This window comes from Crassostrea angulata, chromosome 8 (genome assembly GCF_025612915.1).
Source record: "Crassostrea angulata isolate pt1a10 chromosome 8, ASM2561291v2, whole genome shotgun sequence".
Classification (NCBI taxonomy): domain Eukaryota; kingdom Metazoa; phylum Mollusca; class Bivalvia; order Ostreida; family Ostreidae; genus Magallana; species Magallana angulata.
In genome coordinates this window covers 35,157,102-35,174,661 of record NC_069118.1, presented here as the reverse complement: position 1 = coordinate 35,174,661, position 17,560 = coordinate 35,157,102, and the positions used below count along the sequence as shown (strand labels likewise).

Below are 17,560 nucleotides of genomic sequence, written 5' to 3'. Positions count from 1 at the left end.
AACACAAGAAAAGAATATAAACATATGCGCAGCTATTTCTAAAGGTTAATTTTGCATAAAGATATGTATTTAGAACATACATTGCATATATTATTTTCCTATGTTGAGAGATGAATGGGAACATACACATGCAGTGAAAAAATTTTACTTTTCTTTTGGTTTGCATAAAAATGATTTCATTTAATATTAGGAGAGAGAGAGAGAGAGAGAGAGAGAGAGAGAGAGAGAGAGAGAGAGAGAGCTCTACTAAGCATTTATGTGTTATATGATTAGAAAAATCAGTAATGAAGACCAGTAATGGGTATAAGTTTGTGCATTTAGAAATTTAGTGCCATGTAATCTAAGTAAAGTAATGCATAGCTAATATAAGGGTCCAATCAGTCAAACATTCCTCCAGTAACAATTTTCTGTTTTTCTAATAACTTCCTTTAAGCTTGTACTATTAAGTTTAAATTTGGTTAGTCGGTTGAATAAGCAGTAAGACGTTTTATAGAAATGCAAAGACTGATTCTGTGTGTCACCTGATTTGGAGCTGGGGTTGTAGGCAGAGTAATATGAGTGAACAATGGGCAAAGAGAGATAACTGCTGAATACTGATATTCAATGATTTTGCAATCAACTAATCAAGTAACTTAATTGTGTGCTTCAGGAAAATGGAAGATCTTTATGATAAAGATTATCTGTTAAAATAACATTAATTAACACCTCTGTCTTTAGGAAATGTGTGGGTTTTTTTAAGTTATTTGTATGCTTTTTCTTTAGGGATGTTTTTTTACAGAGTGTTTACATGTACTGCTTTCTGCATCATTACTCCTAGGTAAGAGAAGCGAGAACGACCATGGGTTTTCAACAATGTGCTTTCTGATTCTAATTCATATGTACTTGGTACACATATTCTGAGAAGTAAATTTTTTTTTAGATATATATTGTAAACTCTGAATAAATTAAATAAAAGAACAAGAATCGTAAAATTAAATCACTATAATAAGTGATTTTGCCTGAAAGTTTAAGGCTTAATCATCTGTACCTGTCAGTAACATTCATTACTCCTAGTGTGACAGCAAGATTTTCTGAAGGGTTTTGTTAATTCTTTAAGATTATTATTTAATTGCTGTATTATTATCTTTACATTTTTCAGAGTGCTATATAACCACTAGCTGTTGGCAACTATTTTAGGTGCATATAAAATTCAATATTTCACCACCTATTTTTATTTTATCATAGCAGTTTTTTATGATACACTGCTGGTAATTAACATAGTTACAATAATTAAGTCATGTTTACTCCGTCATTCGTTGTTATATCGGGGCCATTGCTGACAGGTCAGTTTGCCAGTTGTCCAAAAGGATTGCTCTCCTTTCAATGCATTGGCTTTTAATTTTGCTATTTTTTATGAGCAGCAATTGATTCCATATGAGGCATCTGGGAAATGTAACTATGTGCACACATTACGTGTTGCGTGTTGCACATTACGTGTTGCACTACCTGTTAACTATGCAATATAATATATATGACCACTTTGTGTGAATCTTTAATAACATGTTTAACACCAAGGTTAAGGATACAGGAACAATTTTTTCAGTTCCTTTTATTTGTCTCTAATAATAATATTACGGTACATTAAATGTACATGACTTTGGATCAATGATCACACACTAGTGAGGTACAATAGTGTTAGCCCTGTTAAACATGTGTTTCATTAGATAATCCTAACTTTTATTGCTGGTCTATAATCTAGATCAAAGAAACAACTAATAGTACAATTATGACACCCTGTGCAAGTGTTGAGATTTATGACCAGGGGGCTGTAAAAATTATTTGTTGTAAATAAAGATTATGTAAGAGGTAAACATGAAAGTTTGTCCAGGTGCAGTTATGTCTGGCTGCTGTGTTAGATGTGTTGGAGGGTGTTACAATAGGGTGTGAAGCCCTAAGTACAATTGCCTGACAGCCCAGGGGCATTCAAGTACTGCTGTATAAAGTTTCCTGGCCGCTCTTTGTGTGAGGTGACATTGGGCTATTTGCATTACAGCTAGGACAGCTACTCTGGTTTTCACTGCCATGGTATCAAAGATCATAAAGGATTGGAGTGAAAACCAATATTTCTGGAGTTTCTTGTATTTTTTATGTCAGATTTAAAGCACTCAATAAAGTGATATTTGGAGCACTGGGGCTTGACATTGCCAAAAAAGAGGAGATTTTGTGTGGAGATAATTTGTCCTTTAATGCAAACAGAAGTTCAAATTTAAATATCCATAATTTGTTATCAGCTGAAAGCGTAACCTAAGTGATTTGGGGTTCTGTATTTAGCGGGTGATTGTTAGGTACTGGTGAAATGGACTGAACCTTTTATATGTTTGTGCTGTGTTGACTCGCGGATTACAGTGACAAAGAGTTGCGTCCTCTGAGGGTAGCACTGTGGACTTTGCCGACACACTGTGGCCTTTGACAAGGTCGCATACATGAAGAATATCATGAACTACGGCAGGAGGGCCTCTCAGAAGGACCTCTGTCCGGGATGTCGGACGGTCCAGAAGAACCTCCGATCCCGAAGCAAATCTCAGCCTAACCTGTATCCGTGGTGGAAGGGACAGTCCGAGTGTTGTCCAACCTACCTCAGTGGGGGCACCAGGAATCCGGAGTTTCCAGGATTCCAGAAGAGAAGGAAATCCTTCTCTAGATTTTCCAGGTTGGTTAGAAAATGCATTAAATACTGATGTCAACCAGACATATTTTGATATATATATATTTATAAGTTTGGGGAGATGTTAATTTGAAATCCCCGCTTGTGTATTTGTTTGAATTATTTAAAAGCCAATATGATTGGTTAAATGAAAGTGTAGCTTATACACAAACATAAAACCTATACCTGTGCATCTATCAATTTAAAGGGATCGAGACTAGCTTGTACAGCTAGTAATATTTAATGATAAAATGGATATAAAATATTAATTGATGACTTAATTTTAAGCTGTATTTCGTGTAATTCTAAAGGTAAAAATAAGTTGGGTATGTCTCGTTGTGTTGCAGTGTTGACTGATGTTGAGTTGTATATGATCTGTTTTGTATTGTGTTTTACTGCTGATTCCAAGTTGATTTTACCACAAGTTTGCCTCAAATACTCTTATCAACCCCCCCCCCCCCCCCCCCCAAAAAAAAAAAATCTTTCCATTCCAAAAGATAATAGACTCATGGGGAGCTCAAATGTCAATCAGTCACATCGGAAACTATTCATTACAAAGTGTTTAGAATATAGTGCTGTTAGGTTATCTTGAGTTACATGTAATTGTAATAGAATGTGCGGTCATTTGTTCTTCATTTATCTTATGTTATCAGTTTTTCTGACATGTTTTGGGAGGGAGATATGATGGTTGATTTCGATGTGATATTATCAGTTAGGTGATCCAAAAATTTGTGTCTGTTTAAATTTGAGAGATCATTCTTAAGAACGTTCTCCATCAAAAAGTAAATGTAAGAATTAAACCCATATGGACAGTGTCCTGTTTTAATTAGTCAACCCACACTGGCTTTTGAACCATGAACACAGTATTTGTACAGATGTTTTCACTTATTAAATTGAAAGATCAAACGAGACTATGCACTATACTTTCAATAACTGTTTATTATCACTCCATTGATGCCTCACTGCCGACTGCCAAAACCTTGCTCAGTGAAGTCAAATAGTGAGACTTGATCATTTGCTATTCATAAGTGTTGTTTCAATGTTTGCAGTTGTTCTCAGTCGGTTGAATTAAAAAAAAAGTTGTAAACCAGGGAGAAATTACGTGTAGGAAACAATTTTCACTAAATTAAAGAGAGGATCACATGAAATAGTGCCATCACATGTGCCAATAAATCTGTCCAAAATTCCACAATCCAGTCCCATTTCTCTGCACTATTTGCCAACAAAAGTGAAACAGACTTGGTGCAGGAAAGCTATTAATGGAATGGGTTGTTGTGATTTATGAATGGCTAGGGAAATGCTTCCAGCTTCCTTCAGAGTCGGCCATAGACCATTGGCAGCTTCTCTCTCTCTCTCTCCCTCTGGTGCGTGATAGAGCCAAACAGCAGGTGTTGCCTAGAAGAGCTTCCAATTACTTCTCAAAGTCTGCAAAACTCAATTCACGGACAAATCTACATTTTCTTTTAAAGAGACAGTTTCTATAGCTGCATTCCATTAAAGTTTGCTGAGATGCCGATAGTTAGGTCTTATTATTTTCTGTTTGGAAGCAGCTAATTGCTAATTGGGAGCTAAATTCTCATTTGAGTGGTGATAATGAAAACACCACTGATGTTTAAATTCAAGAAATTGGATCATGCTAAGTAAGTATATTTTGTTGTTCACCCATATGTGTTAATTGATGAATATATTTTAACACCAAAACAAATTGTTTTTCATAGGATTTCAATGCAATAATTCACAACATTATTCTCCAAGATGCAGACAAATTGACAAGATCTTGTTAATTTGTCTGCATCTTGGAGAATAATGTTGTGAATTTTTGCATTGAAATCCTATGAAAAACAATTTGTTTTGGTGTTAAAATTACAGATTTTTATTTAATAAAACAAAATTTGAATTGCTAAAAAAAATAACCCCAAACAAATTTAGTGAATTTCCATACTGTCTTAGTTTCCTTTTCAAAAAGGTTGTAAGAAGTGGGTAAGGTGCCAGGGTAATTGTTAAGATTGTTCTTTCTCACAAAGCAGTGATGGGAGGGTTAAATGGCAGGATAACCTCCTCAATAGTTAACATTGTGACAGTGCCGGCCCAGCTTTTTATGAGGAACACATCCTGCAATCCAGCTAATTTAGATATTTTCAATTTCGCTTCAACACAATACATAGAGAGGAGTTTTATTTACTTGGTGTGGACTTTATTGGTAATTGATGGGGAATACCTACTCTGTGAGTGTGACAGGGAGTGGTATATGTAGATAGATTAAATCCAATGAATATATATACTGTGATTGTCCCTCGAGGTGTACACCCATCTCCACAAGTTCAAAGTTTGTTAAGAAAGTATAAAATCAAAGTTTTTTTTAAATGCTTTTTGTTCATTAAGAAGTTCTTGCTGGTTGTCTGTGTGGTCCATCTGTTTTTGCCATTTTGTGTTGGATTAAGTGAAGTGACAATTTGTGAGTGACAGAGGATGCATGTGTTTGACAGGATTTACACCTTGACAATGACATCACTAATCTCAATAAACAGAAGCTGTTTTGTGTTGGTTATCATGATGGGAATGTAAAAGTATAATTCCATGCAAGGCCACTACATACATACAGGACTTTGTGTGAACTAAAGGAAGATTATGGACTAACACCTAGAAGATAAAATGATCAAATTCTTTCATAGATTGCTGGAGAAAGTGGAGAAAGAGCCTGAGCTGAAGGATAATGGTCGCCAGTTTGTCCTGTCAGTGACCAACCTGTTGGAGAGGCTGCTCGACTACAGGTAAGAGACAGAAATTCCTCAAATCTAACAATAAACTTAAGGTAAGAAACACCTCAAATCTTAGAGTACACTACAGGTAAAAAAAACCCACCTCAAATCTTGGATTACACTACAGGTAAAAAAAAAACCACCTTATATTTTTCACAGTACGCTACAGGTAAAACACCTCAAATCTTACAGAGTGCACTACAGGCTAAAACATCCCAAATCTTGAGTGGATACATGGCAGGTAAAACACCTCAAATCTTACAGAGTACACTACAGGTTAAAACATCCCAAATCTTGAGGGGATACATGGCAGGTAAAACACTTCAAATCTTACAGAGTACACTACAGGTTAAAACATCCCAAATCTTGAGTGGATACATGGCAGGTAAAACACCTCAAATCTTACAGATCTTGCAGAGTACAGAGTACGCCTCTGGTAAATACACCTCAAATATTAGAAAGTACACTATAGCTATAGCCCTGAAAACACCTCAAATCTAACAAAGCACACTTCTACATAATATAGAGATACATGTACTACAAGTCAAGAAAACTGGCAACCACATCACAGGAAGTTATATATTCCCTCATCTTTAATCTTCTAAAATGAACAGAGGGAATAAAATGTGAACATATGAATTATTCTTTAAGAATACTGTAAAAAAAACCTCAGTGATGGGGGGTGGGGTGGGAGAGTATAATTTTTGTGAACATGTGGTGGTGACATATCTCAGAGACAAAGTCAGATTGGAAGGTATGCAATGAAATAGAGGTGATTACTGGTAATTCATGTAACAATGGTAAATATTCTGTAAGTATGATCAGACCCCAGTCATTGGCTTACACTGCTCTATTATCCTCAGTTCTGGCATCTGTGTTGTGAAGAAGATGTATGATAATCTGTTTATAAATACAAGAGATACAGACTGCCATTTGGGTAATTTGTTCCATTGTGTGGCTTCTATCATGTGGAGCTGTAGAGTTACGTAGGTATTGATGTTGTGCTATGATGTAAATATTAACCTCTATACTGGACACATTCCACACTGACCGCCTGTCTTGGTTGTTGTATTTACAGACAAGTATGTGGTGGAGAAGACCACAGGAGCAGCCACATGAAGTGTACCTTCAACATCTTGGTAAGTCTATAAATCTATTTCTCATTACAATATATACTTCTGCTTGTTAAGGGAAAATATTGAAGCTGATTTGCTAAAATCTCTGAATTACTGCTCTGAAAATATAACGGAAACCTTTTTTCACACAAATCGAAGTTTGATTTTATAGAATGCTTCAGTAAAACAGTGAGAGTGATATATGGTTAGAGATATAGGGTCTGTAGAAAGCCGCTAAATGAGGCGTACCCCTCACCACACTGAGGGCAATGAGGACAGGATGTAGCAGGACGGTGGATCAGGGTGGACATCATACTTGTTGGGAGGGGAGGGCTCTGGCATACCGATGATACAAAGCAGTTGTACATTATACAATTATACATTGTACATTATGATCAAGGCATGGAAAATTAAAGATGTGCATGAACTGGTTAGAATGGATGAAAAAAATGTGGTGGCAATTCAAGGCCCAAGATACATAGTATTATTGTAGTTTTTCTGACTTGGAGGATCTAATGGAGCTCCTTCACTTCATGTTTCTTAGATTTTCTGGGACTGAAAAGGAAAAAATTGGTCAATGATCTAATTTACCTTGGTGCCATACCACACTTATCTCTCGCTAAGCTATTTAATAACAGCGCTCTGAAAACAACATATGGTAGGCCTCTTAGAACCCACTCAGCCTCTAAAAAGTTGTAAATTGTCAAAGGGAATGAAATTTGATGTGATCAGGCAAAACTTAACAACTTGAAGCTTTTCTTTTGCATGGTTCATTAATTAAGTAAAAATCAGTAAACTCTGCAGGAATCTTCTGCCTGCCCTTCGCCATCAGAGGAGAGCTGAAACACATGTGAAAGTTCTCAAATAGAGGGACCTATAGCAACACCCCAGTGCCAAATTTATATTTATATAAAATATCTATTTTTTGATGCAGGAAATGATTAATGCATGTCTTATTATGCAATATGGAATTTCATTTTTTTATAAAGGAATTCTGTTCATGACTCACAAATTGGCATTCTTATTAGACCTTCTTTATGAATACAACTATGGATGAAGTGATATAAAAACATGCAACAGATATTCCTAGCTATATTTTGTCTTCTAGAAGTTGAAACAATCTATGTGGGTTGTCTCAATATTTCCTGGCAAGTTGTTCAGAAAAATCTTTCCAAAGCATCTTGGTTTGATATTTCAACAGTTTTATTTATTATTCATTTATGTGCACAAAAATTGGTGGCTTGTTTCAATCATACAAGCAAAAATCATATTCTGAATATACCAACCACGGCATCAAGACAAATATTTATAAGGGTTGAAATTGTGTGTTACTCTTTTCAATAATCCAAATTCTTCTTCATTAAGTGTGTTTTTTGTAAAAACTTTTTGTAGATTTTCAGAAATATTGCTGTAACAACAGCATATTGAGCTTATCATGAGATAAATAGCTTAATGTAATGCATATACAGTATATCGTTACTATAAATAGTAAACTGAAATTTTTGCATGTTATGAACTGTATCTCTACAGTCAGTCGATCCTTATGGCTAATTTTGCTTAGACCTAGGTACACAATGTTTAGCTTTAACTGCAAGTTGTATTTTTTTATCAGAACTTTTACAAAGACAACACAAACAAAGAGGAGATGTACATACGCTACATTAAGAAGTTGTACGACCTTCACCTTGGGGCTCAGAACTATGTGGAGGCTGGGCTGACCCTCAAGTTGTACGCCCAGCTGCTGCAGTGGAAGGACGGAGTCAGGAAGGAGGAGCTCGACTACCTGGCCCAGCCTGAGTGGGAGAGGAAAGAAAGGGTCTACCTACAGATCCTGGACTGCTTCGACAAGGGCAAGGTCAGAGAGAGAGCAATAGCAGAGGCAGGGCTGAAGACATTTATATTATAATTGATCAGTTTGATTAAAACTGAAAAACTGAACTTTATTTATTTTACAACGATTGATAAGCAAGTTCTACAACTTATATTAATATCTCTCGTTGGCACGGATGTTAGCGCGAGGGGGTCATTGGTGTGGGAAGAAGCCGGAGTACCCGGAGAGAACCCACGTGTCCAAGCGGGCGACCGCCATACCCTATCACATACAACCACTGTCGATCACGGGTATCGAACTCGGGTCGCAGCGGTGACAAGCGAGTGCGTTGTCCACTACGCTACTTAATCAGTTTGATTATAAGCTAGGGTACTGATACATGTCAATGAATAAAAAAATGGCAGTTTCGAAGTATTATAAGAGAAACAGTGCTACAGTAAAAGCAAACATAGCTGGAGAATGAAGTCATTTTACTGAAAGTTCCTTCCTTGAAATAGAAAACATTAAACATTATTGTATACCTTATATGTAACTCATGAATCACAACACTACAATAAGTTAATATGGTCTATGATAGATGGAAATGTCTGACGGTTTTATTTGAGATAAGGATTCATTATACCATATTACTTTTACTTTGAAATGTGACCAAATTCATGTAGATTTGTTTATATTTAAGGTTTGGGAATATGGAATTCCGCTGTGCAAAGAGTTGGCTGATGTTTATGAGAAGAAGTATGAATACAGGAAACTGAGCAACATTTTGGCAAGTATTATTAAATACAAAGTACAAAAGCAACATTTTGGAAAGTATAATTAATAAAAAATATGAAAGAATAATTTAATATTCTGGCAAGTGTATGTATATGTTACAGTTATGTAATACAAAATACGCAAGGAACAGTAAAAGTTGATAAAAATTTGCAAGCAACATTCTGGCAAGTACCAGTATAAGTTATTAGAAAAAACGTAAGCAAAATTCTGGCAAGTGTTATGAATCAATACAAATATCTCTGTATTATGTTACCAGTAACATAATACAGAAAACTGTGATAAGTTACATTTTAATTTCCATAATGTTTCATATTTTGATTTTGATTTAAACTTATTACACAAACCAGAACCTTCATTCAATTCATCAATTACAGGAAAGACAGGCACGGTTTTTTAGCAACATATTAGATGGAGTCAAAGTTCAGGAGGAGGGACAGGACAGGCCGGTCTTCTACCCGCGTCAGGAACCCACCTACTTCAGAGTGGCGTACTACGGCCAGCTCTTCCCTCCATTTGTTAGAGTGAGTTCTTTTCTTTCAATGTGAGATTCAGTAGACTTTTAATGTGTTGTTAGATTCATGCTATTGATTTCTAGCAGATAGTCTGTTGTCATATTACGGTATATGATGTGATATTAAAGTTCTGTGAACATCTTCCAGAACAAAGTGTTCATCTACAGAGGAAACGAGTGTCTGAAGCTACAGGACATCATTAACCAGCTGAAGCAGGAGTACCCAATGGCTACCATCCTACAGTTCAACAATGTCATCGACGACCAGAAAAAAATGGGGGAGGCTCAATGTACGGCAATTACTACTTGTTAGGGGCTGTGTGAAAGATCTTTGATCGTTTATAGGAAATAATGAGGCGTAAAGAAATTATGAAGAAGCACTGTTAGACACTGTACAAGGGGCAGAGAACTCCATTTCCCTCATTGATATATATTCCTAAAATACAACTGTATGTGTGTATTCAATATTCAATGCCATCTCTTTGATACATGTATATGAAATATTTTAAAATTTTCATGTATGTAACTTTCTAGAAGTGTTTGATTTCAAAATTCTTTCATTCTGTCATTAATTCTGTATTAATTTAGGAAAAAAATCAAATGTAAGTATATATGTCACTTCAGAGCTATTTTAAAAGCTCATTTCTGTTCCCCCTTGTCTGATTACAGACATACAGATTGGCAGCGTCAAACCTCGCCCAGAGGATAAACCTGAGTTTGTGTACAACAGTGGTGTAGCTCCTGAGATTAAAAACTTCTATACGGTTAATGATGTCAGTACATTCCAGTTTGATAGATCTTTTCACCGAGGAGAGAAGGATCCAAACAATGAGTTCAAGGTAGTCATATGGTTCCCTTTCATTGATCGTCTGTAATAAAGACTCAGTCTTATCCTAATAATTGTAGAATATGTGTGTATTTCTGTGGAATCATTAGAATTCATGGTGACTCAATTTTCATAGTATTCGTGGGTTGCCCTCCCTAATGAATTCACATCCTCAAAAAAAAAAAATTTAAAAAGAGTTATCTCTCTTATTGAAACTGAAAACCGATGCATCCATAAAATTACATCCCCACAAAAATATGAACAATTGACGAAAAATTGGCCCCCACAAATTAAAATGCTTCCACAGTAATTGATTTTGACGTGTCTGTTTCCAGACCCTGTGTACAGAGAGGCTGGTGATGCACACCAACTACACGTTCCCCGGGATCCTCCAGTGGTACGAGGTGATCCGCACCGAACAGCTGACCCTCAGTCCTGTGTGTACAGCCAATGAAGCTGTCAAATCAGCATGTAAAGAACTGCAAAAAGAGATTGACAAAACTAAAAAAGACTCTTCCATTGATGCTATTAAATCTCTTTCCATGAAATTACAAGGAATGATTAGTGCCTCTGTTCAAGGTGGAATACCAAAGTATCAAGAGGTAAGGACATTGTGGGATGCATTTGTTTGACAGGTCATGTGCAAAAGAGTTATGTGGGTAAGTATAATATATGACTTTTTATTACAGATTAAATAGTTTTATCTATTCAGTAAACTCTGATAGAGACATATAATAAACATACTTATAAACACTGGGTGTTCAAATTGTACTTGTCCAATGGTGAGGAGAGGTTGCTGTTGAGCGTACTTGTACACTGGAATATGCTCTTTCAAATTTATTTTCTGTACATCTCACAATAATCCTCAGTTTGTTATTTGAATATTTGTTACATGATAAACACACATATACTTAAATGAAACTCATCTACCCAGGCCTTCTTTTCGCCGGATTATGAGCGACTTCACCCTGAGGAGAGAGACAGAATACGAGAGCTGAAGGAACTCTTGAATGAACAAGTCAAACTACTGGACCATGGACTCCATTTAATGAAGACCATGGACCGCATGCATGGGACGGGACTGTCAGATATGCTGCGTTCCCTTGGTGAAATATTACGGGATATCAAGGAAAGTCTGGGAATGCAGTCCTCTTCAGTACGCAGATCCTCCTCTCATCTCTCTGTGTCCTCAGTGAGGGTAAGTCTATGTCTAATAATGGTGTCATTGATGTGGGTAAGTCTTCATCTTATCTCTATGTCCTCAGTGATGGTATAACTTCCTCTGATCTTTCTTCAGTGAGGGTAAGTCTTCGTCTCAACTTCTTGTTTCCTCAGGGCAGACAAGTCTTTGATCTCAGTGATGTTAAGTTTTCCTCTCATCTCTCTTTTTCCTCAGTGAGGTTAAGTCTTCCCCATATCTGTGTCCTCATTGAGGGTAAGTTTTCATCCTCTCTGTGTTCCCAGTGAGGGTAAGTCTCCATCCTATATGTGTCCTCATTGAGGGTAAGTCTCCATCCTATATGTGTCCTCATTGAGGGTAAGTCTCCATCCTATCTGTGTCCTCAGTGAGGATGTCTTTCTCTTATATCTGTGTCCTCAGTGAGGATGTCTTTCTCTTATATCTGTGTCCTCACTGAGGATGTCTTCCTCTTTATCCTTAGTGAGGGTAAGATATCCTCTCATCTCATTGTTTCCTTTCATTGTAATACCGGTAAGCATTTAGTATTGAGTCCTCTCTTGTATCACTAGGAGGTGAATCGCCGGTCAGACTCAGGAGTGGAGAGTATGTTGGTGGAGCAGAGACCAGGAACCCCGGGGGGTGGGTCCATACAGTCATCAGGAAGGTCAGTACCCACTCACTACCTCATAGGGGAAAACTACATGTGTATCACCATTCCACACAATATTTTATATACCCTTATACCAATTAATATTGATTTTATACTTTAGAGTATAATTATGAATTATTTCTCTAAAATTTGATTACCGTAAAATTACATTTTTATTAAATCAGTGTTGTTATTGCTACCTGCTATGACAACACATGTATAAACATTCTTTAATAATTAAAGAATTTGCTCGGTAGTTTTCATTTCAAATGTTGAAAAGAAATTCATATTAAAGGAAATGCGTACATGATGTATAAATTGAAAATTAGTGTGTTTGTTTGCATTGACCTCCATTATGAGTGATATAATTAAGATGCAAATTTTATTAAATTTTTCAGACATTAACTTATCAAAGAACAATTCTTATCTATACACATAAGATACATTCACTAATTTTAGAACTGAATCCAATTGAAAATAATTTGTATTTTCAGAGAAAGATCAAATCATGGGCTTTAAATCACAGTAAAGTCGCACCGAGTCATATCATTTTATCCTACCACCTCACCAATTGATATGCAAAGAAACCCCACAAACTACCTACTTACATGTTGTTTAAGTCTTTGCTAATCTAAAACTGTTGTACTTTCAGAAACTCATGATCATGTTACAGTGAGAGAGCCCTATGTTTGTACACTATGTCTATTTTCCTGATTGCAGCAATCGTTCCTCAGGGTTCTCAGCAGCAGACGCAGTGTCGGAAGAACTAGTAGACCTGTCTGAACCGGATCAAGGACCTCAAGAGGTCAGTATTAGCACAGACACTGTGTTATATATAGCTATATTACTCTGTGTGAGCTATCAGTGAAGGGCTTCGTAAATGGAAAATAGTGTTTTAACTGACCACTTAAACAACAAGCAATGATTACTGCAGTGACACTCCTGCTCCGTATAAATGAAGACTAACTGGTGTTCAGAAATACTCGCAGATATAGATCGCAAATTTTTAAATTCTTAAATTGAATTTATGAATAATTATGTTTTTTTCATGTCTGTTTTTGGTAGAATGTGGTGAAAAGTAGAAAGAAGAGAAATTTATAACTGCAGACCGTTAACCTCTGTTAACACTTTTCAATTCTGTTTCAATCTTCAAAATTTATCAAAACATTCTTGCATTGCCTTTATTTTCTGAACAAATGGTTTTCATTTATTTCCACTCTGTTATCTTTGTTGTTGTGTTGATTTATTTGTGCACTAAAGTCACTTTTTTAAAGACTAATAAAAAAAAAGAAAACTCAATGTTGTAAATATTCCTTGTTAATTATGATACAAGTAGATGAGTAAATTATGTGTGAATCATTATTTTTTTTGTAAAAAAAAAAAAAAGGCATGTTGATAAAGTTAATGAATATTATCACAGTTATTTGTTTAAAAGGATCAAAATTTTAAAAAAATATCTGTATTTCAATCCTTTTTAGAATTTTGTGTATTTTTTATTTGTTTTTCCCTTACAAAGTTTAAATTTATTTTATGGTTTATCTTTCAATCTTTACTAATACTCAGTTAATTTTATTTTCTTTTTTTAAATTTGTTTTTTTTTAAACTAACCATGCAGTTTGTGAGCATGTTACAGTAATCTATACTGTAAAATTTCAAGCCCCCTCCCCTTCCCTGATTTACCCATTTGTTTTGCATGTATAACAAGCTTGCTAGTAAATCTGTAGATGTCTTTTGTCTATTGTCATATCTGCATGTTTATATCAGAATATTCCACCTATAAATCTACCTACCAACCAGCCACCCAAGGGAGCATACTCCAACAATAGCAAGAAAAAGCGTCCATTTTCAATGATACTAAGCACTGAAAAGAAACCTCGAGTTCCACCAAAGTCTGTGTGGTACGACTCTGGTACAGTCAGCTCATCACTGCTGGAGGTAAACATTACTCAGCCTCGGTTTTTCTGCATTCAGTGGGCCCTGATTTTGACGTTGTGGTTTTGTGGCTGGGAGTTGACTGTTTTTAGCATGTCCCTGTGGTGGGTATAGAGCTAAAGGCCCATACAGCATTTCTGTTGCCTCCTTGATTACTTGAAGAACCTGCAATAGTGATTTATTGTTCTTCTGACTTCTAGAGTCATTATGATATGTATTTTGTTACAAAAAGCATGAGTTTGATACCAAATTTTATATAGATATTTATATCTGTACAATATATCCATTGTTTTGCTTGTCCATGCATTTAGATATATTCAAGGGCATGGTTTTATTTTGATATTAGGCTATTGACTTGTCATTATTAACTTGCCACAGATGCTTAGATATTGAATGAGTAAATATGATTGAAACTAGGAGACCACATAAAATCCAGTATGTGGGACATGCAGTTCTGTGGAGTTGTGCTCATTTCTTCAGTAGTCTGGTTTAGTCTGCCTGGGACTGCTGGAAATTTAGTATAGCTACAATACTTGTACGGTCATGTCACCATGAGCTTCAGATCCTCCGTTTTGTTTCACCATAATATACATTCCTCTGTACTGTAATCTCCCCTTCAGTAGAATAGTTATGCATGATTTTTTGCTTTTTGATATCCAGTAGTTTAGAAATTGATTCAAAATTTGATTACACTTACTTTATAGCTGGTTATTTGCAGGATGCACATTATAGATTGTAGTGTCAGTTGATAAACTGATAAAATGGCCAAAATTGAAATCCTAACGTTCCACTTATGTTCACTTTTATCATGAAAATTTTTGAATTCAAGTGTCAAAATCGGTTTATAACAGTACTATGATAACTTAAAATTACAAAATTTGATAATTACTAAAATAACCTGCTATATGGTACCAGTAGGTTACAAAAAACAGTACAATTATATTTTTGAGAAAACTTATAGATGTCAAACTCATAAATGTCCTATGTCATATTTTTGTGCAGAAGTCCATATCAGATCCAGATATTTCACGTCAGCCATCCCACAAATACCCAGGTAAAGAAACAACCCAATTAATTATTGAAATAGTAAGCACTGACATGAGGGATGTAAATGATTTTAAAAAGCTGCAGGATAAAGAAAATCATTGTTTGATCATTAACTAATGATGACTCTGCTTCTGACTTGTATTGACAGATTCATTCAGCAGAGACAGTCCCTTCAGACATCCAGGTAAGGCTCCAGGTGCAGTCACTTAGTACATGTGTACCAAGTTTTATGGTATGGATATACTGTACTGTACACCAGCAAAGTGTGTAATAGTCATGAAAATTGAATTGAATTGATTTTTAAGATTTTTGATACATATGGTAGATATTTTCAACTACATGTATTTTGGTGTATTGCTAGACTCTCATTCCCAGTCTAATTAAGAACTAAAATAGGACATCTGGGAAAACAGTTTACAAAGGAGAGTGAAATAATGCATGTGGATACTCAACATTGTACTATTTTGGTTTTTACCATACATTGTATGCCGTTAATGAATATATATATTAAATGGAATAAAACTGTGTAGCTCTCCACCCCCTGGTGTAACTTCTTTGCTTTGTGTGATTGTTAAGTGTGTACTTAGATATACTTAATATTTTGGCAGGTCTGTCTGCAGAGCCCATCCCAGAAAAACCTGAGCCCCCTCCCAAACAACGGCAGCCAAAGGAAACACAGGTACCGTCGTCTTACTGCTTCACTCTAAATCCTCATTCCTGGTATTTTCTATTTTTTGATTGACCTAACAATATGTTATTTTTGTAATTGAAGTTTTATTATGACATTTATTTTAATACTTCTTTCTGCATTTGTATTTCATATAGGAACTTGTCAAAAGTGAAATTAGTGCTACATCCAATCGTGTACCCCCATTACCTCCCCGTAAACCCTCCCTAGGGAAACAAACAAACGGACTTCATCGACCCTCCATGTATGAGCCGGTGGAGTCCTCACAGAGTTCGGACACTCCTCCTCCTATTCCTCAGAGGGCCTCTGTTCTACGTTCCACAGTGCCAAAGCCTGCTCCTCGCTCCTCAGTGATCCGGCATGAGGAAAACAGTAGACTCTGAGAGAGGTTGGGGCACTCCTGGGATAGAACTAAGCCCTGCAGATCTCTGCTAATGGGGATTATCCTCTGAGATTAAAACACAGTGAGAAGACTGAAACTAGTGCTAAAATCTACGTTGTGGACTGTACGCATAATCTGGGCAAGTGATAAGGGAGAGGAGAAAGGCGTGATTTCTGTTGGTAGTGTAGATGGTAATGGCGGCTCTCCCCTGGCAATAGACTGTGATATACACAAATCTCATGTGTGGGATTTTTTTCAGATTAATCTTTACACAAGAAGTTTTTACCAATGCATACAAGAATATTGACTGTTCATGTCGTCATTTTGCATCTACAAATGATATTCATTGTTGCAATCTTTCATTTTTAAAAATTTTATTTTTATGTGAAATATATTTGCAGGTTACAGATTTAATTTCAAGAATTTTCATAGAATCAGAGAACAATCAACATTGTACTTAAATCTCATCCAGGAACTGATCTGTTGTTGTGTGTGTACTAATGATTATTTCATGATCAAATAAAAGACATTGATTCTTAACTACATGTATTTATTCTGCAAAATGTTTCATGTAGATTCTGTTATAAAAAGTGCATCATGTATGTAAATAAATATACATTTACCCCTGTGAGTGCGTTGATTCGTTTTTCACGCCAAAAGAGCAGGAAGCTTATCATTTGGTTTCAATGATTGACTACAGAGCAAACCTTTATTGGAGATTATCAGAGCAAAGGGATGTTAACTAGGCTAATTATTAAGTCATTTTAGTTTCTTAATGTTTGCCAATGATTATGCATTGAATTACATGTACTCTTATCACATACATGTGGCTGGTTTTATCTAAAATTTGAATATGAAGAAATAAATGCAAGGTATGCAATGAGTATTGAAAATGCAGACTATTGCATGTAATGTCAAACATAAGCCTATTTTGTGTTGGGATGAACTTTAAACTATAATAAGGATCTTCTAACAAATTTGAAAAGTTTTCGAATATATAGTGGTTCAGTTTTCCACAATTTTGTTGGTACCTCTCAGTCATAAATATAACATCCTTGACAAACACTTCTGAATTGCTATAATTCGAGGAAGAGAATTCATAAAGTTTTGCCAGCAAAGATCTAGCTACACTGTATGTTTAACAAAAATGGCAACCCTATCAATGATTCAATAGTTCCTCAAA

The 17,560-nt window shown here is 35.7% G+C and overlaps 1 protein-coding gene across 5 annotated transcripts in view; it reads left to right on the top strand.

Annotated features, from left to right (window-relative positions):
* Positions 1 to 17,005, top strand: part of LOC128157822 (dedicator of cytokinesis protein 3-like) — a 59,613-nt gene extending 42,608 nt beyond the window's left edge. For 2 of the 5 annotated variants that reach the window (XM_052820461.1, XM_052820458.1), the window contains 16 exons: positions 5,356 to 5,454; positions 6,521 to 6,581; positions 8,170 to 8,412; positions 9,068 to 9,154; positions 9,537 to 9,683; positions 9,822 to 9,963; positions 10,343 to 10,512; positions 10,835 to 11,101; positions 11,434 to 11,697; positions 12,249 to 12,343; positions 13,049 to 13,133; positions 14,093 to 14,263; positions 15,263 to 15,314; positions 15,456 to 15,491; positions 15,916 to 15,986; positions 16,133 to 17,005. In XM_052820461.1, the coding sequence (XP_052676421.1) occupies positions 5,356 to 5,454; positions 6,521 to 6,581; positions 8,170 to 8,412; positions 9,068 to 9,154; positions 9,537 to 9,683; positions 9,822 to 9,963; positions 10,343 to 10,512; positions 10,835 to 11,101; positions 11,434 to 11,697; positions 12,249 to 12,343; positions 13,049 to 13,133; positions 14,093 to 14,263; positions 15,263 to 15,314; positions 15,456 to 15,491; positions 15,916 to 15,986; positions 16,133 to 16,378 (2,236 nt within the window). In that variant the 3' untranslated portion in view covers positions 16,379 to 17,005. The other 3 variants (XM_052820459.1, XM_052820460.1, XM_052820463.1) reach the window with 3 other exon arrangements.
* The last annotated feature ends 555 nt before the right edge of the window (positions 17,006 to 17,560 follow it).